Source organism: Ranitomeya imitator, chromosome 5 (assembly GCF_032444005.1).
Source record: "Ranitomeya imitator isolate aRanImi1 chromosome 5, aRanImi1.pri, whole genome shotgun sequence".
In the NCBI taxonomy this organism is placed as follows: domain Eukaryota; kingdom Metazoa; phylum Chordata; class Amphibia; order Anura; family Dendrobatidae; genus Ranitomeya; species Ranitomeya imitator.
The window spans coordinates 601,458,591-601,482,826 of NC_091286.1; the positions used below are offsets into that span (position 1 = coordinate 601,458,591).

General features: G+C 49.9%; 1 protein-coding gene across 3 annotated transcripts in view; it reads right to left on the reverse strand.

Annotated features, from left to right (window-relative positions):
• The window catches only part of UGGT1 (UDP-glucose glycoprotein glucosyltransferase 1), a 107,577-nt gene that overhangs the window by 61,444 nt on the left and 21,897 nt on the right, over positions 1 to 24,236 (reverse strand). For all 3 annotated transcript variants that reach the window (XM_069727974.1, XM_069727973.1, XM_069727972.1), the window contains exons 14-15: positions 9,205 to 9,324; positions 7,638 to 7,723 (exon numbers count right to left, since the gene is read on the reverse strand). In XM_069727974.1, coding sequence (XP_069584075.1) covers positions 7,638 to 7,723; positions 9,205 to 9,324 — 206 coding nt within the window. The remainder of the gene's footprint in view (positions 1 to 7,637; positions 7,724 to 9,204; positions 9,325 to 24,236) is intronic.

Sequence of the window (24,236 nt, forward strand, 5' to 3'; positions counted from 1 at the left end):
TGCCTATGACATCATATCCCTCGTCCTGTGTTAGCAGCTCCAATTCTCCTTGTTTGTTTCCCATGCTCTGTGCATTTGCATAGACACATTTTAGTTTGTAGTTGGTTTATCTTGCTCCTCTATTTTCATTCAGTTTTTTGTTTTTGTTCTTTCATTCCACTTCTAATAGCAGGGTTCTCAAAAGAATTAATTACCTGCATATTTCTTCCGGGCCATATATTTCTCATCCAATATTGCTCTAGTTTAAGCTCTCCTGATGAGTGTAACAAGGCATCTACCAAACATGTGTTTTCTTGTTTTTGTAAGATGCAACCCATCTCTAGCAAGGAGTCATCATACCGGCAATTTACTCCATGGTAAAGAATCCCAAAACATTTCTCATGACACCATCGACGTAGACAGCTGTTTACCTGTAGAATCTTGTTCAATCTCCTTGGTCCATGTCCATCCACTGGGAAGATGGATGAGAAGACAACCTGCGCTCTCAGTTCCTTCACTTTCCGGAATTGGTATTCAAAGTCTCTGCATATAAACTCCATGTCCGTTTTTGCTGTGTCATTTGTTCCTATATCTATTAGTAGACATGTGTAGTCGTCTGTAGCACTGAAGAATCTTGATACCCAATCAGACACATCTATGATTTGGGCACCTTGAAGACAGCACACTTCTCATAAGGGGGATGTCTGGTCGGCAGATAGCGGCTTCTGTTCCTCTCAGTAGGGAATCCCCCACGACCACCACTCTCTTTTTCTTCTTCACCACAACGCTTCTTTTTCTCTCTTCAATAGGCTTCTGATTTCCTACTGGAGTGTTCTTTGTGGGCAAAGCACTTTTTTGATGTACATCTTCATAGTTGTCCTGCGTGAGAGCCTGGTAGCGGTTCTACAGTGGTTTGGGAGCTGACTGTCTCCCCATCCTTTTACTTCTTTGGGTCACATGATTCCATTTCTCTTCTTGTGCACGTACATTAAAAGATGCTTCTCTTCGAGCATTCTAAATAGTTATTTGTACTCTGCCATTAGCTTCTGCAGCAACACTGAAAACTTCTTCTCTTCCAACATTCTGAAGAGATTCTACCTAAAGCCATCATACGCCTTTAACAACCAAGGGTGTAATGGAGCGCCACCTGCGGCTGTTAACCTGTTAAATACCACTGCCAATCTCTGATGGCGGGATTTAACACACACCGATAGGTTGTCCTGACAGTCGGGGTCTCTTTGCATGTCATTACGATCTTGCTGTGAAAGAAAGTGTTTAGCTGGCGTTCATTAGAGATCGTGATTTTCTCTATACATAGCCTTGCTGATGGTTTGCTATGTATAGCACAAGCGATCAGATGATTACGGCTTCAAGTCCCCTAAGGGGACTTATTAAAGGGAACCTGTCGCTACATTTGACGTATGTAAACTATTAACCCCTTCATGACCCAGCCTATTTTGACCTTAAAGACCTTGCCGTTTTTTGCAATTCTGACCAGTGTCCCTTTATGAGGTAATAACTCAGGAACGCTTCAACGGATCCTAGCGGTTCTGAGACTGTTTTTTCATGACATATTGGGCTTCATGTTAGTGGTAAATTTAGGTCAATAAATCTGCATTTATTTGTGATAAAAACGGAAATTTGGCGAAAATTTTGAAAATTTCGCAATTTTCACATTTTGAATTTTTATTCTGTTAAACCAGAGAGATATGTGACACAAAATAGTTAATAAATAACATTTCCCACATGTTTACTTTACAGCAGCACAATTTTGGAAACAAAATTTTTTTTTGTTAGGAAGTTATAAGGGTTAAAATTTGACCAGCGATTTGTCATTTTTACAACGAAATTTACAAAACCATTTTTTTTAGGGACCACCTCACATTTGAAGTCAGTTTGAGGGGTCTATATGGCTGAAAATACCCAAAAGTGACACCATTCTAAAAACTGCACCCCTCAAGGTACTCAAAACCACATTCAAGAAGTTTATTAACCCTTCAGGTGCTTCACAGCAGCAGAAGCAACATGGAAGGAAAAAATGAACATTTAACTTTTTAGTCACAAAAATTATCTTTTAGCAACAATTTTTTTATTTTCCCAATGGTAAAAGGAGAAACTGAACCACGAAAGTTGTTGTCCAATTTGTCCTGAGTACGCTGATACCTCATATGTGGGGGTAAACCACTGTTTGGGCGCACGGCAGGGCTTGGAAGGGAAGGAGCGCCATTTGACTTTTTGAATGAAAAATTATTTCCATCGTTAGCGGACACCATGTCGCGTTTGGAGAGCTCCTGTGTGCCTAAACATTGGCGCTCCCCCACAAGTGACCCCATTTTGGAAACTAGACCCCCCAAGGAACTTATTTAGATGCCTAGTGAGCACTTTAAACCCTCAGGTGCTTCACAAATTGATCTGTAAAAATGAAAAAGTACTTTTTTTTCACAAAAAAATTCTTTTCGCCTCAATTTTTTCATTTTCACATGGGCAGTAGGGTAAAATGGATCATAAAATTTGTTGGGCAATTTCTCCCGAGTACGTCGATACCTCATATGTGGGGGTAAACCACTGTTTGGGCACTCGGCAGGGCTCGGAAGGGAAGGCGCGCCATTTGACTTTTTGAATGGAAAATTAGCTCCAATTGTTAGCGGACACCATGTCGCGTTTGGAGAGCCCCTGTGTGCCTAAACATTGGAGCTCCCCCACAAGTGACCCCATTTTGGAAACTAGACCCCCCAAGGAACTTATCTAGATGCATATTGAGCACTTTAAACCCCCAGGTGCTTCACAGAAGTTTATAACGCAGAGCCATGAAAATAAAAAATAATTTTTCTTTCCTCAAAAATGATTTTTTAGCCTGGAATTTCCTATTTTGCCAAGGATAATAGGAGAAATTGGACCCCAAATATTGTTGTCCTGTTTGTCCTGAGTACGCAGATACCCAATATGTGGGGGTAAACCACTGTTTGGGCGCACGGCAGGGCTCGGAAGGGATGGCACGCCATTTGGCTTTTTAAATGGAAAATTAGCTCCAATCATTAGCGGACACCATGTCACGTTTGGAGAGCCCCTGTGTGCCTAAACATTGGAGATCCCCCAGAAATGACACCATTTTGGAAACTAGACCCCCAAAGGAACTAATCTAGATGTGTGGTGAGGACTTTGAACCCCCAAGTGCTTCACAGAAGTTTATAACGCAGAGCCATGAAAAAAAAAAAAAAATTATTTTCTCAAAAATGATCTTTTAGCCTGCAATTTTTTATTTTCCCAAGGGTAACAGGAGAAATTTGACCCCAAAAGTTGTTGTCCAGTTTCTCCTGAGTACGATGATACCCCATATGTGGGGGTAAATCACTGTTTGGGCACATGCCGGGGCTCGGAAGTGAAGTAGTGACGTTTTGAAATGCAGACTTTGATGGAATGCTCTGTGGGCGTCACGTTGCGTTTGCAGAGCCCCTGATGTGGCTAAACAGTAGAAACCCCCCACAAGTGACCCCATTTTGGAAACTAGACCCCCAAAGGAACTTATCTAGATGTGTGGTGAGCACTTTGAACCCCCAAGCGCTTCATAGAAGTTTATAATGCAGAGCCGTGAAAATAATAAATACGTTTTCTTTCCTCAAAAATAATTATTTAGCCCAGAATTTTTTAATTTTCCCAAGGGTAACAGGAGAAATTTGACCCCAATATTTGTTGTCCAGTTTCTCCTGAGTACGGTGATACCCCATATGTGGGGGTAAACTACTGTTTGGGCACATGCCGGGGCTTGGAATTGAAGTAGTGACGTTTTGAAATGCAGACTTTGATGGAATGCTCTGCGGGCGTCACGTTGCGTTTGCAGAGCCCCTGATGTGCCTAAACAGTAGAAACCCCCCACAAGTGACCCCATTTTGGAAACTAGACCCCGAAAGGAACTTATCTAGATGTGTGGTGAGCACTTTGAACCCCCAAGTGCTTCATAGAAGTTTATAATGCAGAGCCGTGAAAATAATAAATACGTTTTCTTTCCTCAAAAATAATTATTTAGCCCAGAATTTTTTATTTTCCCAAGGGTTACAGGAGATTTTGGACCCTAAAAGTTGTTGTCCAGTTTCTCCTGAGTACGCTGATACCCCATGAGTGGGGGTAAACCACTGTTTGGGCACACGTCGGGGCTCAGAAGGGAAGTAGTGACTTTTGAAATGCAGACTTTGATGGAATGGTCTGCGGGTGTCACGTTGCGTTTGCAGAGCCCCTGGTGTGCCTAAACAGTAGAAACCCCCACAAGTGACCCCATTTTAGAAACTAGACCCCCCAAGGAACTTATCTAGATATGTGGTGAGCACTTTGAACCCCCAAGTGCTTCACAGACATTTACAACGCAGAGCCGTGAAAATAAAAAATCATTTTTCTTTCCTCAAAAATTATGTTTTAGCAACCATTTTTTTTGATTCACAAGGGTAACAGGAGAAATTGGACCCCAGTAATTGTTGCGCAGTTTGTCCTGAGTATGCTGGTACCCCATATGTGGGGGTAAACCACTGTTTGGGCACACGTCAGGGCTCGGAAGTGAGGGAGCACCATTTGACTTTTTGAATACGAGATTGGCTGGAATCAATGGTGGCGCCATGTTGCGTTTGGAGACCCCTGATGTGCCTAAACAGTGGAAACCCCTCAATTCTACCTCCAACACTAACCCCAACACACCCCTAACCCTAATCCCAACTGTAGCCATAACCCTAACCACAACCCTAACCCCAACACACCCCTAACCATAACCACAACCCTAATTCCAACCCTAACCCTAAGGCTATGTGCCCACGTTGCGGATTCGTGTGAGATATTTTCGCACCATTTTTGAAAAATCCGCGGGTAAAAGGCACTGCGTTTTACCTGCGGATTTTCCACGGATTTCCAGTGTTTTTTGTGCGGATTTCACCTGCGGATTCCTATTGAGGAACAGGTGTAAAACGCTGCGGAATCCGCACAAAGAATTGACATGCTGCGGAAAATACAACGCAGCGTTTCCGCGCGGTATTTTCCGCACCATGGGCACAGCGGATTTGGTTTTTCATATGTTTACATGGTACTGTAAACCTGATTGAACACTGCTGCGGATCCGCAGCCAAATCCGCACCGTGTGCACATAGCCTAATTCTAAAGGTATGTGCACACGCTGCGGAAAACGCTGCGGATCCGCAGCAGTTTCCCATGAGTTTACAGTTCAATGTAAACCTACGGGAAACAAAAATCGCTGTGCCCATGCTGCGGAAAAACTGCACGGAAACGCAGCGGTTTACATTCCGCAGCATGTCACTTCTTTGTGCGGATTCCGCAGCGGTTTTACAACTGCTCAAATAGAAAATCGCAGTTGTAAAACCGCAGTGAAATGAGCAGAAAAAACGCGGTAAATCCGCCATAAATCCGCAGCGGTTTAGCACTGCGGATTTATCAAATCCGCAGCGGAAAAATCCGCAGAGGACCAGAATACGTGTGCACATACCGAAACCCTAACCCTAGCCCTAACCCTAACCCTACCCCTAGCCCTAACCCTAACCCTACCCCTAACCCTAACCCTAACCCTAACCCTACCCCTAACCCTACCCCTATTCTAACATTAGTGGAAAAAAAAATTTTTCTTTATTTTTTTATTGTCCCTACCTATGGGGGTGACAAAGGGGGGGGGGGGGTCATTTATTATTTTTTTTATTTTGATCACTGAGATATAATCTATCTCAGTGATCAAAATGCACTTTGGAACGAATCTGCCGGCCGGCAGATTCGGCGGGCGCACTGCGCATGCGCCCGCCATTTTGGAAGATGGCGGCGCCCAGGGAGAAGACGGACGGGACCCCGGCTGGATCGGTAAGTATGATGGGGTGGGGGAGGGCCACGGGGGGGGGGGAATCGGAGCACGGGGGGGGGAATCGGAGTGCGGGAGGGGTGGAACGGAGCACGGGGGGCGTGGAACGGAGCACGGGGGGGCTGGATCGGAGTGCAGGGGGGGGTGATTGGAGCACGGGGGGGTGATTGGAGCACGGGGGGAGCGGACAAGAGCACGGGGGGGAGCGGAACACTGGACGGAGGGGAGCCGGAGCAGTGTACCGGCCAGATCGGAGGGCTGGGGGGGCGATCGGTGGGGTGGGGTGGGGGCACACTAGTATTTCCAGCCATGGCCGATGAAATATCATCGGCCATGGCTGGATTGTAATATTTCACCCGTTATAATAGGTGAAATATTACAAATCGCTCTGATTGGCAGTTTCACTTTCAACAGCCAATCAGAGCGATCGTAGCCACGAGGGGGTGAAGCCACCCCCCCTGGGCTAAACTACCACTCCCCCTGTCCCTGCAGATCGGGTGAAATGGGAGTTAACCCTTTCACCCGATCTGCAGGGACGCGATCTTTCCATGACGCCGCATAGGCGTCATGGGTCGGAATGGCACCGACTTTCATGACGCCTACGTGGCGTCATGGGTCGGGAAGGGGTTAATATGGGCGTACAGGTTATAGACTGCTAAAAACAGACCTCCCTGTATGTCTTATATCAGATGTGGTGTTGGTGATAAATCCTCATATCAATTTACATAAATTACCTGTTCCAGGCTCTGGGGAGGATGCTGCCTGGATGATAACTCTGCCTCCAAGAATTATTTTACATGAAAGGGGGCATTACCAGTGTGATATGTACTGATTACCAGCGCGGTGTGTAATGGTTACCAGTGGGATGGCCTCTTTCTGTTCTCCTGATCTCGCTGCAGAGCTGTGTGTGATTATACCTGATACATCTGCAGGTTCCTCTCAGCTTCCATCTCACAGGCAGACAGTGGTGTAATACAGCAGAGCTGTGAGAGCTGCAGCAAATGTGTTTGTAATGAGACAAAATTTCAGTTCTACTGTTCTGTGTTAGTTACTTGTCTCACACTGGTAACTCTCCCTTCAAGCAGAATTATCTTCCAGGTAACATCCTCCCCATGGCTAAAAAGAGGACATTTGCGTATAAGAAACATGTGTCTTTCTCTGGATAAGACATCAGATTGCAGATATCAATGTATCATTTTATTCAGCTTCCTATGACTTGCGTGCCAGGTCAGTTATACCATTTAGGAAACATGGTAAATAAAAAATTAAAAAAAGTATGGCTTTGAACTTTTGTTTGCAATTTTTGCAATACACTTGGAATGTTTTTCCTGCTTTCCAGTACATCACGTGATAAAATGAATGCAGTCTTTCAAATGTACAACTCATCCTGCAAAAAACAAGTCCTAATACAGCCATATTGACGGAAAAATAAAAAAGTTATGGCTCTGGGGAAAAGGGGCACAAAGAACGAAAACAAAAAAAAAGAAAAATCACGTGGGGATGAAGGGGTTAAGACATACTGAATGGGTTGTAGACACTTGGTCTGAAAGCAGATTCAAGCCAAGACAACTGTACTAATGAAAACGCCGTCAATAGAGATTGTGAACACAACTACGCAGGTAAGTAAAGCTGACAACTATCGGGTAAAGCGCCGGCTTCTCCATCTGTTATTTTCCTGCAGGATCCCTCCACTCGGGTACCAGAAAGCTCTCTATCTGTTCTACTAAAGGGGGTTTTCTACACAGGACAATCCCTTTAACTAACAATAACAAAGAACAATAATCTTCACTATTGTGGACTGATCTAGTGAAGAACTGACCTGAGTGGCATGTGATTATTGAGGAACATCTCTGCTACATTGATCAGCTCAGACGTAGACTCCTGCTCCGGGTCAATGAAAAGAACCTGGGGACAAACACAAGAATAATGCAGGGACCAAGCTAGAAAAGCCAACTCATTTATTAAAGGGACTGTCAGTGCAGAATGACGTCAAACTAAGTCCCACCGCTAGGTGCTTCACAGTGGGGTCAACCACTTCCATACCCCTTCCCACCTGCATGTTTTCCCTCCATCTCCCCATTTGATTGACAGCTCTGCCTTCATGGAACCACAATAGGGTGGAGATTATGGAAACCCAGTAGGTGGGAAGGAGTATATAAACGTTTGGCCGCCATGGAGCACCGAGCGCATGGGCTAGGTTTAAACAGAGATTCTATACTGACAGCGTCCCTTTAAGGCAGTTTCCACAAAGCTTCACTCACAAGTTGTGACTGCGCTGCAGTTTTTTGCTGGTTATCTTTGCCGCAATATTCATAATTGAGGTAAAACAGCATTTATTGCTGTCATTTCAGCAACAACAATTTGGTTTAGGTGCAATTCACGTGAAATCTTATGTGGGATTTTCCTGCTATGTTGGAAAAATGCGACTTCAGATCTCCACAGGGTTAATGTTGCAAGACGTGAACGCAGCCTAGCTGTCATTCTCTATAAGGGATTGCAAACGGGTATTATTCCCTTCAACACCAACACCCAGAATGGTATATTGGGCATCCCAAGCATCTGAACCCATACAGAAAAGACATTAATACTAGTGATGAGCGAACGTGCTTGGATAAGGTGTTACCATGCTCGGGGGTTATCAAAGTATCTCGGACGTGCTCGAATAATATGTTCGAATCCCCGCGGCTCCATGTCTCACGACTGTTAGACAGAAGCATCACATGCAGGGATTACCTAACAGGCGATCCATGTATGTGTTGCAGCTGTCCAACAACGGCGAGACATTCAGCCGCACTCGGGGGTTATGAGCATCTTGGGCGTGCTCGAATAATATGTTCGAGTCCCCGCGGCTCCATGTCTCACGACTGTTAGACAGAAGCATCACATGCAGGGATTACCTAACAGGCGATCCATGTATGTGTTGCAGCTGTCTAACAACGGCGAGACATTCAGCCGCACTCGGGGGTTATGAGCATCTTGGGCGTGCTCGAATAATATGTTCAAGTCCCCGCGGCTCCATGTCTCACGGCTGTTAGACAGAAGCATCACATGCAGGGATTACCGAACAGGCGATCCATGTATGTGTTGCAGCTGTCTAACAACGGCGAGACATTCAGCCGCGGGGACATATTACTCGAGCATGCCGACAGCATTCGATAACATCCAAGCATGCTCATCACTAATTAATACCTAATCTAATCAATTTTCCATATGTATGTATAGTTGGAAAATACACATCTCTAAGTGAGAAATATGTGAAAACTGGCCCCTTTACACTCCTTTATTTAAGTCTTTCTGATAAAATTATTCCTCGTGCGCGATTATAATTCCCTTTTCACAGTTTTACATTTCTATAATAAGCCAAATAAAAATTTAAAATCACTTACAAAATTGTGGAAGTTCTTGCGGATTTGCCGGATGACTCCGGGGAAGGTGGGTCGGAGCAGCTCCTGGACGCTGTAAGGCCAGGAGGTGTATCTACTGTCCAGCTCAAGGTTATTCACCCACTGCAAGAGAAGCAGAAAAGCTGAACGTGAGGCTGAATGTTGGCTCCAGAAAATGAGTAAAGACGGAGCCTGAAACGCGTCTGCGGCTATCTATGTGATGAGGGCATGTTAATGGACACAAGTTTTCAGGATCTTCGCTGCTGGATTTCCTTCCTTATCTACGAGGTCATTTGCCATACTACAATGTTTCCGTGCACTTAGGATATCCTACTTGGGTGAGCTGAAGTTTTCCTACCGATGTCACATGCGCTTTACCCCGGGACCAACAATATTCTTGGGAGCTAAAAACTACTATAGAGTCAAAATGTCTACACTTCACCGGCATCCACATGACTCAATTAAAAGGTCTTCCTTTAATATTCGTACAATTAAAGCCATTAGTATCAGAGGTCACAGTAACACCTCCCCAGGCATCCTTGACACTTGTAAATGCATTCTATACGCTTCATAATCAGTTTCAGGAGTAAATCTACATGTTGGACTGATTGCCGAGAAGATGAGTGAGGAGACATGGAGCTGTACATGAATGCTTTGGTCAATGGGGCTGTGTGTGCCCTAATCAACCCACCCCTGCACCAACATCCCCCTGACAGGATAGCTGATAACCTGATAATTGGAAGGGTCTGACTGCTGGGACCCACAACAAATAGGCAAAACGAGGAACTTTTATCCCCCTTTAGAATGGACATGCTCCACGCTGCTCCGTTCATTCCTTATGGGACTGTCAAGCGCTGTATTCCATTTTTTCCAGCTACGACAGAGTGGATGTAAAGGTGGTTGGATATCTGACCTGCAGCTTCTCCCTTTTGTAAAGTCATATAAGTGAACCGTTTGGAATAAAAAAAATTCTGATCTGCCGATCGGTGCGGGTCTCAGTAGATGGACAACCACCGATCAGCAAGTTGTCACTTATCTGGAGGACAACCCCCAGATCTTCTCAGACGTCACAATCTTCACTTGCTTGTGGGTGTGAATTATATCTATGCAGACTCTGATCTCTCCCTGGTTAAGTAACACTATCATTATTGTCTTAGGCTACGTTCACATTAGCGTTGTGCGGCGCAGCGTCGGGCACAGCTGCGGCGACGCATGCGTCATGCACCCCTATATTTAACATTGGGGGCGCATGGACATGCGTTGTCTTGCGTTTTGTGACACATGCGTCATTTTGGAGCAACTGTCAGGGCGCAGAGGACGATGCATGATGCAGTTTTTTCTGCGCCAAAAAACATGCAAAAAATGAACGCATGCGTCACAAAACGCTGCATTGTGCATGCGTTGTGCGTTGCGTCGCCGACGCTGCGCCGCACAACGCAAATGTGAACGTAGCCTTAAAGGGTCATCCCAGTGCCGCTAACGTCAGCCTCAAGCCATGACATGATGACCCCACATACCTGCCGAGAAGCATGCACAATCAGCAGGTACCATACATGCCTCTCCACAATGTCATCTGCACCCCTCACCTCATATGCAGAAATGTGCAGCATCAGAATTCCCCTTTTAAAGGGATTACATACTACTGGACAACTCCTCCTTAACAGCCACAAACTTCACTTTAAAATAACCGGTCCTCCATTCTCAGTAATATTTGCCCCACCAGCATCTTGCCATAAACAATCTGATGTGACGGAATAGAGACAGCTGCAGACAATCAGCGGCCATGTCACATTGTTTATTGTCAGTGTACCGGTGGAGGTACGTCACCAGTCCGGGAGCGAAGAATCATTCATTTTATGTGGCACCCTTGGTCTAAAAATGTGACATTTCATAGTGGACACCGCCTTTACAATAAGAACAGGAAAACTTCTCTTGGCTTGTTCTTGCAGTGCAGCCTATTACAACAATGGCGTCCATACACACAAGACTAGAGTCAGTGGGATCAGTCGCAAGTCCAATGTGTATGGGGGCTCCTGGACTTTCCCACCATAGATGGAAGTCGGGGCAAAGAAGGTCCGTCCTGCTGAATTTCAGCGGCTGATCCTTTGGATCGCCCAGAAGAGAAGCCGCCACCACAAGGGTTTGACATCTTCTCGCTAGCGGAGAACACAAGAACGCACCAAGAGCTCGTCTACATGGGAGTCCGGAGAGATGGCGGTAGGCCGACCGACCGTTATCTAATGTGGTAAACTCTGCATTCATGCTGGGAAGCATTGTTATAAGATAATGTTACGCTTCACTGCACAAACTGGTTTTAGGATTATGGATACCCATGTTTTAGAGGTTGGAGTTATTGCAATTAAGTTCTGCTCCTTGGCCAAAATCACTCATAAAAACAGGAGCATATTTACCCACTGTAAAGTATGCTGCGAGCCTCTGATCAGTCCAGCTTCAGACGCAATCCCTTAACTCCGCGTTTCAGGCCAGTTACGGCCCTTAGTTGTAGCATCGCGAGTATGGTATTACTGGCTCAAATTTCTGTAGAATTAAAGCCGTCAGTACCAGAGGTCACAGTAACACCTCCCCAGGCATCACTGACACCTGTAAATAGGGATTTTTGTGTACTCACCGTAAAATCCTTTTCTCCGAGCCATTCATTGGGGGGACACAGACCATGGGGTGTATGCTGCTGCCAATAGGAGGCTGACACTAAGTGATACAAAAAAAGTTAGCTCCTCCCCTGCAGTATACACCCTCCTGCTGGCTCTCAGCCAACCAGTTCGGTGCAAAAGCAGTAGGAGATCAATAACAATATATGAGCGTATAGCATGTCATATTCTAAAAAACAAGCATAAGCTAATAACAGGGTGGGAGCTGTGTCCCCCAATGAATGGCTGGGAGAAAAGGATTTTACGGTGAGTACACAAAAATCCCTATTTCTCCTTCGCCTCATTGGGGGACACAGACCGTGGGACGTCCCAAAGCAGTCCCTGGGTGGGGACAACAATAGATCAGGCCCTGTGTAACCGCTACTTACAAGTGCGCCACCGCGGCCTGCAGAGTCCGCCTGCCCAGACTTACATCTGTGGAAGTGTGGGAATTATAGTGCTTCAAGAATGCATGCGGACTGGACGAATCCGCAAGCTTGCAGGCGTGCCTTGCTGACGCCTGGTGCCTAGAACCCTTGATAGACAGGGAGATAGGCTGACATCTAGCACGGAAGGACTCCTGGATGGTGAAAAGAATTCACCATGTTACCATGGTCGATGAAACGGCTAAACCCTTCCTGAAAATGTCAGGAAGCCTTCCTCTACCGTCAGGAAGCCCAAATAAAACGTCCAACCTTCAGAAGGACGCCGTCCTCAAGATGTACCTACTCAGAGCACTCACTTCGTCCAGAATATGGGGGATCTTATTCCATTTTGTGGACTGGAGCCAAAAGAGATGAGGGAAGAACTATGCCCTCATAACAGTGGTAATACAGTACCACCTTGGTAACAAGGGATGGAGATGGCCTGAGGACAACCTTGCCTCGAAGGTAATAAGGGAAAAAAGTCTGAAAGAGCAGAGAAGCTAGCTCCGAAGACTCGTCAGAGTGAGAATATCGCAGAGGAGAACGGGACGACTTTCCCTGATAGTAAAGTCTGCCCGGATGAAAAAGGAGCCTACTGTAAGGCTCCTAGGAATAATAAGGTCCCAATGATCTAACGGTATGCGATAGGGAAGAACTACGTGTGAAAAACTCCCTGTGAGACAGTCCCTACTTGCAGTTGTGCTGCGATAAGGCGAGAAGATACTAGCTCCGCCAACAAAAAACGGACGTGGTCAGTGCGGATCTCTGAGGATCACTGGGGCCCCTTTCTGCTTCCGAAAGGCTTTCGGAAGCAGTGAAAGGGGAGTTATGGAAACTGGTACCACGGCAGAACCAGAGCATGGAGAGTGATGGCTCTTGGATCTCGAGGCCGAACCACGAACTCGAGTACATTGGCCTTCAGTCTGGATGTCATCCCACCTACAACTGGAGAGCTCCAGTAAGGACAGATCTGATGGAAGACTTCGGGGTGAAATTCCCACTGACTTGAGGCGGAACCCTGACGGCTGAATTTGTTTGCCGTTCAGAGTTCTACTTCTGGGATATATACTGCCGAGATCACCGAATAATAGACTTCGGCCCATCAGAGAAAGTAAGGTACCTTGGTCATGGCGCCTGACCGTGGGTACCTGCTAGAGGACTGACGTAAGGCACCGCCGTGGCATTATCCAATTGAATTCGGATAGGGTGACCCGCCAGAAGGCAGTGGACCTGCTGTAAGACTACCGTTCGGATCTCCAGAACAATGATGGGGAGAAGAAGACTGGCATTGGTAGTTACTAATAACCATTGAACCGGGAGAAAGGCCCTGGATGAAGAAGGAGCTCAGAGACTATTGTCTGAAAGTCTGTTTGACTTGCTGAAAACGAGCGGAGCAAAGGAAACCGCTTCCATTGTCGTCACCATTTTTCCTCAGAACTCTCTTAGCAAATCGAATGAAATGAGGGGGTGAGTAATCAAGTCCTCAGAACTCTCCTTGCACGAGCTCCCTGTTGAAGGGCCATGACCTTGTCTCGAGGAAGAATTACCATCCTTCTAGAAGTGTGCAGGATCATCCTCAAAAAGGATATCTGCTGGGCTGGAAATAACAGGATTTTTGGTTGCTTACCGTAAAATCTGTTTCTTGAAGCCTCCATTGGGGGACACAGGAACCATGGGTGTATGCTGCTGCCACTAGGAGGCTGACACTATGCAAATAAAAAAGTTAGCTCCTCCTCTGCAGTGTACACCCCACCGACTGGCATTATACTCTTCAGTTAGTGAGAAAGCAGTAGGAGATAATGAAACAAGGTTGAAAAACCATAACCACAAACTTGAGAACTGTAACGTGAGAACAGTCATAGAACAGATAACAACAGAAAAACATTGGGAGGGAGCTGTGTCCCCCAATGGAGGCTTCAAGAAACAGATTTTACGGTAAGCAACCAAAAATCCTGTTTTCTTTATCGCCTCTCATTGGGGGACACAGGAACCATGGGACGTCCCAAAGCAGTCCCAAGGGCGGGAAAACAGACTTCCATCAGGTCAGAGGACTCACCACTGCCGCCTGCAGGATCCTTCTGCCTAGGCTGGCGTCCGCCGATGCGTAGGTATGGACCTTGTAAAATTTGGCGAACGTGTGGATGGAAGACCAAGTTGCCGCCTTGCAAAGCTGTAGGGCGGAAGCCCTGTGGTGCACCGCCCAGGAGGCGCCGACTGCCCGGGTAGAGTGAGCCTTAATCCCAGGAGGGGGCACTCTGTTCTTGACCCGGTAAGCCTCCAAAATTGCCGTTCTAATCCAGCGAGCAATAGTCGCTTTAGAAGCCGGCTGGCCTCTGCGCGTGCCATCAGGAATGACGAAAAATGAATCCGTCTTCCGGAAAGAGGATGTTCTATCCAGATAAATCCTCACTGCCCTGACTAGGTCCAGCTTGTTCAACGATCGCTCCAGAGGATGAGTCGGAGCTGGACAAAAGGAAGGTAGAACGATGTCCTCGTTGAGGTGGAAGGTGGAAACCACCTTAGGAAGAAAAGAAGGTGGAGGTCGGAAGACCACCTTGTCCTGGTGAATGACCAAAAACGGAGGGCGGCAAGACAGTGCCGCCAGCTCGGAAACGCGGCGAATGGACGTGATGGCCACAAGAAAGGCCACCTTCCAAGATAAAACTGATAGAGGAATCTCCCTAAGAGGTTCAAAGGGAGAAACCTTCAAAACGTCCAGTACCAGGTTTAGGTCCCATGCCTCCACAGGGGCCCTGTACGGCGGGACGGCGTGGGCTACCCCCTGAAAGAAGGTCTTAACCTGTGGCCGAGAGGCCAAGGTCTTCTGAAAGAGGATGGAAAGCGCAGAGACCTGACCCTTCAGGGAACTAAGAGCCAGACCCAAATCCAGTCCTGCCTGAAGGAAGGCTAAAAGAGAAGGCAGGGAAAAAACCATAGGCAGCACGCGGTTGGACTCGCACCAACGGAAGTAGGCCTTCCAGGTGCGGTAGTAGATCCTGGAAGACGAAGGCTTCCGAGCCTGAATCATGGTGTGAATCACCCGGTCCGAAAGGCCGGACGCTCTTAGAACCGCGGTCTCAACAGCCACGCCGTTAAACTGAGCGACCGAGAATTCGGGTGGCAGATCGGACCCTGGGACAGCAGATCGGGCCTGTCTGGAAGGCACCAGGGAGCGTCCGCGAGAAGGTTGACGAGCTCCGCGAACCAAGCTCTCCTGGGCCAATCCGGGGCGATCAGGATGACCGGCACCCCTTCCGCTTTGATCTTCTTCAACAGTTTGGGAAGTAATGGAAGGGGTGGGAACAGATAGGGCAGCTCGAACTGTGACCAAGGAATGGCCAGAGCATCGACGACCACTGCGAGAGGATCGCGTGACCTGGAGACGAATTGTGGAACCTTCCTGTTGATTCGAGATGCCGTGAGATCCACATCCGGAGTTCCCCATCGAAGACAAATCTGATGGAAGACCTCCGGATGCAGGGACCATTCCCCTGCCGCGAGACCCTCGCGGCTGAGGAAGTCGGCGGCCCAGTTTTCTATGCCGGGGATATGCACCGCGGATATCACCGGAACCGTTGCCTCTGCCCAAAGGAGGATCTTGGATACCTCGGCAAGGGCCAAGGAGCTCCGAGTCCCCCCCTGATGGTTGACATATGCCACAGCCGTGGCATTGTCCGTCTGGATCCGAACTGGAAGGCCCCTGAGGATCCTTTCCCAATGGCGGAGGGACAGAAAGATGGCCCGAATTTCGAGGACGTTGATCGGCAGCGCGGACTCCTGCAGCGACCAACGGCCCTGAACTGTCAGGTGGCGAAAAACCGCACCCCAGCCGATCAGGCTGGCATCCGTTGTCACCACCTGCCAGTGAACCGGAAGGAAGGACCTGCCCTGGGAGATGAGAGGAGACGTCAGCCACCAGTTGAGAGACCGCTTGACCCGAAAGGAGAGTCTGATCGGCCGATCCAGGGAGAAGACCGACCTGTCCCACTGAGACAGAATGGCTTGCTGAAGGGGTCGAGAATGGAATTGGGCGAAGGGAATCGCTTCCAAGGTAGCTACCATCCTCCCCAGAACCTTCATGGCCGATCGGAGGGAGGGAGGCCGAGGACCCTGGAGCAAGAGAATGTCCCGACAAAGGGTGGATCTCTTGTCCTTGGGAAGGAAGACTCTGGACTGACGAGTGTCGAAGAGCATGCCCAGAAAGATGATGCGCTGAGAAGGAATAAGGCAGGACTTCTTCCGGTTGACCAGCCATCCGAAACGGGATAAGGTGTCGAGAACAATGGACAAGCTTTCGTGGGCCTGAGCAAAGGACGGAGCCTTGATGAGGATGTCGTCGAGGTATGGAAACAGAACCAAGCCTCTGACTCTCAAAATGGCCATCAGCGCCGCCATGATTTTCGTGAACACCCTTGGTGCGGTTGCGAGACCGAACGGCAGGGCGACGAACTGAAAATGATCTTGTTGCACTGCGAAGCGCAGGAAACGGTGATGTCCGGGAAATATTGGAACATGTAGGTAGGCGTCCTGGATATCTATAGAGCATAGAAATTCCTGAGCCTCCATGGAAGCAATTACTGAACGAAGGGATTCCATTCTGAAGTGTCTCAGGCGAACCCTCCTGTTCAACAATTTGAGGTCCAGAATGGGACGAACCCTGCCGTCTTTTTTCGGTACCACAAAGAGGTTCGAGTAGAAACCCGTGTACCGTTCCTTTTCTGGGACGGGAACGATTACCCCGGATTTGAGCAGAGAAGCGATGGCTGCGAAGAAGCCCGGAACCAAAGCGGGATCTTTTGGAGGACGAGATTGGAAGAAACGATCTCTGGGTCGGGAGGCGAACTCTATTTTGTATCCCGAAGACACAACTTCCCTGACCCATGCATCCTCTACTGCGGAAATCCAGACGTCCCTGAAACGGAGAAGACGGCTCCCCAACCTGGGAGTTGGGCTGGAGTCTTGCCGAGAGTCATGCGGAAGTGGATCTTCCAGTCCTGGGCCTGGACGATCTACCCTGGGAATAGCGAGGACGCCAGGACGGAGTGGGCCTGAAGGACACCGCCTTCTTCTCTTGACGTGCCTGTGGCCTCTGTTGCTGCTGGGAAAAGGAGTTTGATGCAGCGAAGCGACGAAAAGGCCGGAACGAGCGAAACTGCCGTCTAGGAGGAGGGCGACGAGGTTTATCCTGGGGGAGAAGGGAACTTGTGCCCCCAGTGGCGTCCTTAATGATCTGGTCTAGCTGGGAACCAAAGAGACGAGAGCCCTGGAAGGGCAGACTAGTGAGGGACTTTTTGGAGGACAAGTCCGCCTGCCAGGCCTTGAGCCAAACGGTCCGGCGGATGGCAACGGCATTGCTGGAAGCCTGAGCCGCACAAGAGGCGACATCCAGGGAGGCGGAAACCAGGTATTCACCCGCGTGGGAAATCTGGTTGGCAAGTTCCGCTAATTGCGCGGGAGGAGCCCCGTCCAGGATACCTCGCCGCAGATCCTTGGCCCATTTTGAGATGGATTTTGAGGCCCAAGTGGAAGCAAAGGCCGGACATAGCGCTGCTGAAGCCGCTTCGAAGGCAGATTTTGCGAAGGATTCTATAACTCTGTCGTTAGAATCCTTCAGAGACGCTCCGCCGGACAGTGGGAGCACCGTGTTGGTGGACAGCCTGGACACAGGTGGATCCACCGAGGGAGAGACCGTCCAATTGGCGGTAAGATCTGGTGAAAAGGGATATAACACCCCCAGGCGTTTTCCCCTCTGAAAACGTCTGGTCGGATTCTCTCTCTCTCTGGCCAGGATTTCCTCGAATTCAGGATGAGGGGCAAAAAATTTTGAAGGTGGTTTGGCCCGTCTAAACGAAACCGCCTGATCTGCGGGTTCCGTAGAGGGATCCTTAATGCCACAGGTTTGGTTTATAGCCCGAATGAGGTTCTGGACCGACTCACTCATGGTGGCGATTTGGCTAGGGTCCAGCTCCGACATCTCCTCTGAGGGCGCATCAGATAAAGCCTCGCCTGACTCAGGGGAGGAGGAACGGTGCGACACCAACCGCGGGGGAGGGCCGGGCGGCGAGATGGAACGCGAAGAGGACTCAGACCGACGTTCCTGTCTGGACCTTTTGTAGCTTGGCAAGGAGGTCTCGGGTGGCGGTTCCTGCGACCCGCTGGCAACGGCAGGGGTCTGCAGGGGTAACCGATCCAGCGCGGACACCAAGGTTTGAGATACCCGTGTTAAATCGGCCACCGATTGGGACAGAGAGGCGGCCCAGCCTGGGATGGGGGGATCACTCTCGGGCGGAACAGCCGGGGGATCCTGGGCGGTGGGAACAATCGGGTTGCTGCAGGACTGACACAGCGGGGAGGACTGACCTGAGGGAAGTTTGCTGTTACAGGACGAACATGCAAAGTACGTGACTAAGGCAGAAGATGAAGAAGTAGGGGGGCGAGAGCGGCCCCCTTTAGAAGACATTTTGAGAGATCCCTGAAGATGCCAGTGGGTTAGGGGACAGTGGGCAGAGAAGGGTGTCAGTCTGCAGTGCAGCTACTCACGGACCCGGTCCTGGAAGATGTCCCACTTGTCCTCACGGAGAACTTCCCTGAGGGGCTGATTCTGCGATGCTGAGCCACAGAGGATGCGAGTGAAGGAGCGTGGCGCGCTGTGTGAGGCACTGCGAGGCTGCTGCTGCTGCTGCTGCTGCTCTGGCCAGGATGGAGAAGCGGTGCAGACCGGCCGAGAGACCCACGAGGAAGGGGGTGGGGCCAGACGCAGAGGCGCCGGTGGGCAGGGCGCAGAATGTCGGGCGGGAAAAAACCCGCCTGCAGGAGCGGAAATGGAGAGGCCGCGAAACCGGAAGTAGGCCCCGGCAGAAGCCGGGGCCTAAATTAGTCACCGGTGGCCGAGAAAAGAAGCCGCGGCGCCGAAACAGCGCGCCGGAACAATGCGGCGAGGAGAAGGCAGAGCCGCAGGAGCCGCGGCCCGCCAGGCTGCGCCGCTGGAGGACGCCGCAGAAAACACCCTCCTGCGGCGCCAGGGCGATGCGCCGCAGGGGAAGCGGCGCGACCGCCTGCAGGGCCGCGTCGCAGAAGGGGTCGCAGACAACAACCTCCCGCGGCGCCAGAACAAAGCGCCGCAGCGAGAAGCGACGCGACCGCCTGCAGGGCCGCGTCGCAAAAGGGGGCCGCAGAAAACTACCTCCTGCGGCGCCAGAACAAGCAGCGAGAAGTGCAGGGCCGCCCCGCTGAGAATGTGCCCAGAGGAAAAGAAGGCCAAAGGGGCACCGAGAAAGAAGGAATACCGGCCGCGCCATTATGACGGACGATGGCCGGGAAAGCGGTCGACAGGGAGCCCCAAACAAGAACCCCCCTATCAAAGATCTGGGAATGGGAAGGGGGAGAATACTCACCTAAAAACATCCCACGCCGGTACTAACCTTAAAAGGGGGATGAGACGTCCAGGCTGATGGACGTCCTCATCTCCGCCGACCGACAGGCTCTGGTGGGCGAGTGGGTGGGGGACGGAACCAGGACCGGACTTCTGAGCACGCTTCTGTGCTAGGATCTTGGTCCTGGAGAGGGATCTATGAGGATACGGGGTGGCAGTACACACCGTACTCATAGTCCGTATTGTGGGACTACAGGTGTGACTGCTCACCCTGTATCCCTGCAAGGAAACCTGTAAGGGAAATCGCACATTGAGGTAGATAAGGGTCTAATGAAAGACCCGTGTCCACCTCCTACTGACACTAAGCTAAAACTGAAGAGTATAATGCCAGTCGGTGGGGTGTACACTGCAGAGGAGGAGCTAACTTTTTTATTTGCATAGTGTCAGCCTCCTAGTGGCAGCAGCATACACCCATGGTTCCTGTGTCCCCCAATGAGAGGCGATAAAGAAAAGGAGAACTTGTCTTAAGGCCCCTTCACATTAAGCGACGCTGCAGCGATACCGACAACGATCCGGATCGCTGCAGCGTCGCTGTTTGGTCGCTGGAGAGCTGTCACACAGACAGCTCTCCAGCGACCAACGATCCCGAAGTCCCCTGGTAACCAGGTTAAACATCGGGTAACTAAGCGCAGGGCCGCGCTTAGTAACCCGATGTTTACCCTGGTTACCAGCGTAAAAGTAAAAAAAAAAAAAACACTTCATACTTACCTACCGCTGTCGGTCCCCGGCGCTCTGCTTCTCTGCACTCCTCCTGTACTGGCTGTGAGCACAGCCGCCGGAAAGCAGAGCGGTGACGTCACCGCTCTGCTTTCCGGCTGACCGACGCTCACAGCCAGTACAGGAGGAGTGCAGAGCACAGCGCCGGGGACAGACAGCGGTAGGTAAGTATGTAGTGTTTGTTTTTTTTTACTTTTACGCTGGTAACCAGGGTAAACATCGGGTTACTAAGCGCGGCCCTGCGCTTAGTTACCCGATGTTTACCCTGGTTACCAGTGAAGACATCGCTGGATCGGTGTCACACACGCCGATCCAGCGATGTCCACGGGAGATCCAGCGACGAAATAAAGTTCTGGACTTTGTGCAGCGACCAACGATCTCCCAGCAGGGGCTTGATCGTTGGTCGCTGTCACACATAACGATTTCCTTAATGATATCGTTGCTACGTCACAAAAAGCAACGATATCGTTATGTGTGAAGGTACCTTAAGTGTAGCTGCCAGCCCAGGAGAGAAGGTATCGCAAGAGATATAGTGTAGCTGCCAGCCCAGGAGAGAAGGTATCGCAAGAGATATAGACGACTCAGCGTAGTCCTGGAAGGGCGGCTAGACAGACCAAACAGGGCAGGACGAGCACGCCTCTAGAGTGCAAGAGAAACATGACATCCGCCATGACCCGAGCGAACACTCTGGGTGCGGAAGCAAGGCCAAAGGACAAGGTTGTGACTTGAAAATGCTGTTGACGAATGGAAAGGCGAAGGAATTTTTGCAGAGGGCAAGCAACCCGAATGTCGATGGATGCCGGAAACTGCACCTTTTTTGTTGAACTAATGGCTGAGCGGAGGAACTCCATCCAAAGAAGGAGGACCATGTCAAAGGTTGTTAGAAGTTTGAGGTCCAGGGTCGATCTTACTTTTCGTTCCCCTGTTTGGAACCAAGATCCCTTAGATCTAGACTGTGCTGGACAATCCTTATACAATCCTTTGTCAGTCTCCCGCTCAAAGGATTTGATTGGCCAGTTGTTGCTGGTGTGAATCAAGGTAGTTAAGGTCTCCAGCCAGGAGACCATTGCTCTAGCAATCCATGCGGCCGCTAGGGAGGATAGAGCGCTGGACCCGAAGCCGCAATACGGAATGAACCAGATTTGCTATCTGACAGTCCGTGGTATTTTTAATTGATGACCCATCAGGTAGGGATACTGGTAGGTATACCACAGGAGATTCTACCCGGTTAATCTGCCCCATAGCAATGTGCGGCTGCATCCAGCAGGTCATAGTCTCTTGCCATCTCCTCTTTTCACGGTGCAGAGATAAAAATTAGGAACCCTCGATCCATCAACCTCTTAACAGGGAAGTGGAGAGGAATTGTCCGCCTTCTTGCATCTTCCGTTAAATAGTGGTGATGCAGAGGGGGGAGCTCGTACGCCAAAAAGGGTGCCTCTGTATGTCCACAGAGTCCAGGTCTCCGGGTGGACAGGACAGGTAGTCTGGCGTTAGGCCTGGATGCAGAAGAGGAAACATGGAGACGACACTCCGTGTGCTCGTCTGTTGATGGTGTGGGGAGATCAGTGCCCTTTAAAGGACCCGTCGCCCTTAAAAAACAGGCCAGGCATGGCATCCCACATAGAGGCTTCTGTCCAGTGAATCGCTTATCCGAATTGAATGGCAAATGCTCTCGAGGGAGTTTAGTCTCTGAAGCTCTGGTAAGCTCAGGCAATATCCAATCCATATTCAGAGCCTTGTGGTCATCAAATCATTGGTGAGGAAGCAGGAAACGAAAAACTTCCGTTTTCTAGATGCCTGTATGTTTCTAGACGCCTGCACGTTTCTAGAATACTTGCGGCCCCTGCTAGCCGACGGCTCCCATGTAAGATAGGGACCATGCATATTGGTCCTGCGAGCACTCCAAACACAGAGGGTACACAGAGGGATTCAATCTCTTGGTCAGAGAACCATGGATTGGTCAGTGAAGAAGTCCACTGAGGGGAACTAGAGGATAAAGCTGGGGTCGGCGGCGGAGGGCTCCTCGGACTGATCAAGCGCCTTTAAGACCCGGAAATATTGGTCATACGCCTTTAAGACCAGGGAATACTGGTCATGCACCTTTGAGACCAGGGAATACTGGTCATGCACCTATAAGACCAGGGAATACTGGTCGTGCACCTTTAAGACCAGGGAATACTGGTCATGCGCCTTTAAAGACCAGAGAATACTGGTCATGCGCCTTTAAGACCAGAGAATACTGGTCATGCACCTTTAAGACCAGAGAATACTGGTCATGCACCTTTAAGACCAGAGAATACTGGTCATGCACCTTTAAGACCAGAGAATACTGGTCATGCACCTTTAAACCAGAGAATACTGGTCATGCACCTTTAAGACCAGAGAATACTGGTCATGCACCTTTAAGACCAGAGAATACTGGTCATGCACCTTTAAGACCAGGGAATACTGGTCATGCGCCTTTAAGACTGGGAATACTGGCCATATGCCTTTAAGACCAGGTACTTCCTTACCCGGGTACTGATGTAGAGTCGATGTGCCCCTTTAATGCAAAAATACTGTCACCCCAGTGTGAGCTGGCCGGGTGGACCAAGGTGGCCACCGGGAGCTGCAGAGTTGATAAAATCTCGCAGAGAGCGAGCAGCGCCAATTTGGGGGGCGGAGCCACAGACACGATGTTGAATAGGCCTAAGCCGGGGCCTAAATTTCTGTAGCCGGCGGACGTCACCAGTGGGTCGTTCCAGGCAAGACTTCCAGGATGCGGCCTACAAATCGGCCGAAGCCGGGGACAAAATTTTTGCAGCCATCCAGAGTGTTACCTCAGAGAGGTGGGCCACAGGGAAGTGGCTGAGGCTGACTGTCAGCATGTGGATATCCCACTGAAGATGGATCCACTCACCATGGGTGCGCGTCCCGGCATGGAGCCGCCGCGGATGTGGGTTTCAGCGCTGTTCTGTGCAGCGTGGACGGTGCAGGGATAAGCCTCAATCCATCATCCGTTTGTTAGGGAGGTGGAGAGGAACCGTCCGCCTCCTTGTGCCATCCGCTTTCACAGTGGTGGGACAGTGGGGGCTGCTCGGACGCCATAGAGGGGCCTCTGTACAGCCACGGACTTCAGTCCGGGTGGACAGGGCCAGTTGTCCGGCATTAGGCCTGGCTCCAGGAGAGGATACATGGAGGCGACACTCCATGTGGTCGCCTGCTGCTGGTGTGGGGAGATCGGGACCATGAAAGGAACCGTCGCCCCTGAAGTGAGCTCAGGCATGGCTTCCCACGTCGCAGGAGAGGGTACGGGGAGGTATACTCGCCGTGCTCGCCTGTTGATGGTTCGGGGGAGATCGGAACCTTGAAAGGAACCGTCGCCCCCTTCACTCCGTTAATTAAAAAATAAAAATTTACAGAAAAGTAAACAATAAAATAAAAACGTTGGGGTCTGAAACAGACCCATGTGCATCCTACAGACACTAAGCAAGAACTGGTTAGCTGAGAGCCAGCAGGAGGGTGTATACTGCAGGGGAGGAGCCGAGAGCCAGCAGGAGGGTGTATACTGCAGGGGAGGAGCCGAGAGCCAGCAGGAGGATGTATACTGCAGGGGAGGAGCTGAGAGCCAGCAGGAGGGTGTATACTGCAGGGGAGGAGCCGAGAGCCAGCAGGAGGGTGTATACTGCAGGGGAGGAGCCGAGAGCCAGCAGGAGGGTGTATACTGCAGGGGAGGAGCCGAGAGCCAGCAGGAGGGTGTATACTGCAGGGGAGGAGCTGAGAGCCAGCAGGAGGGTGTATACTGCAGGGGAGGAGCTGAGAGCCAGCAGGAGG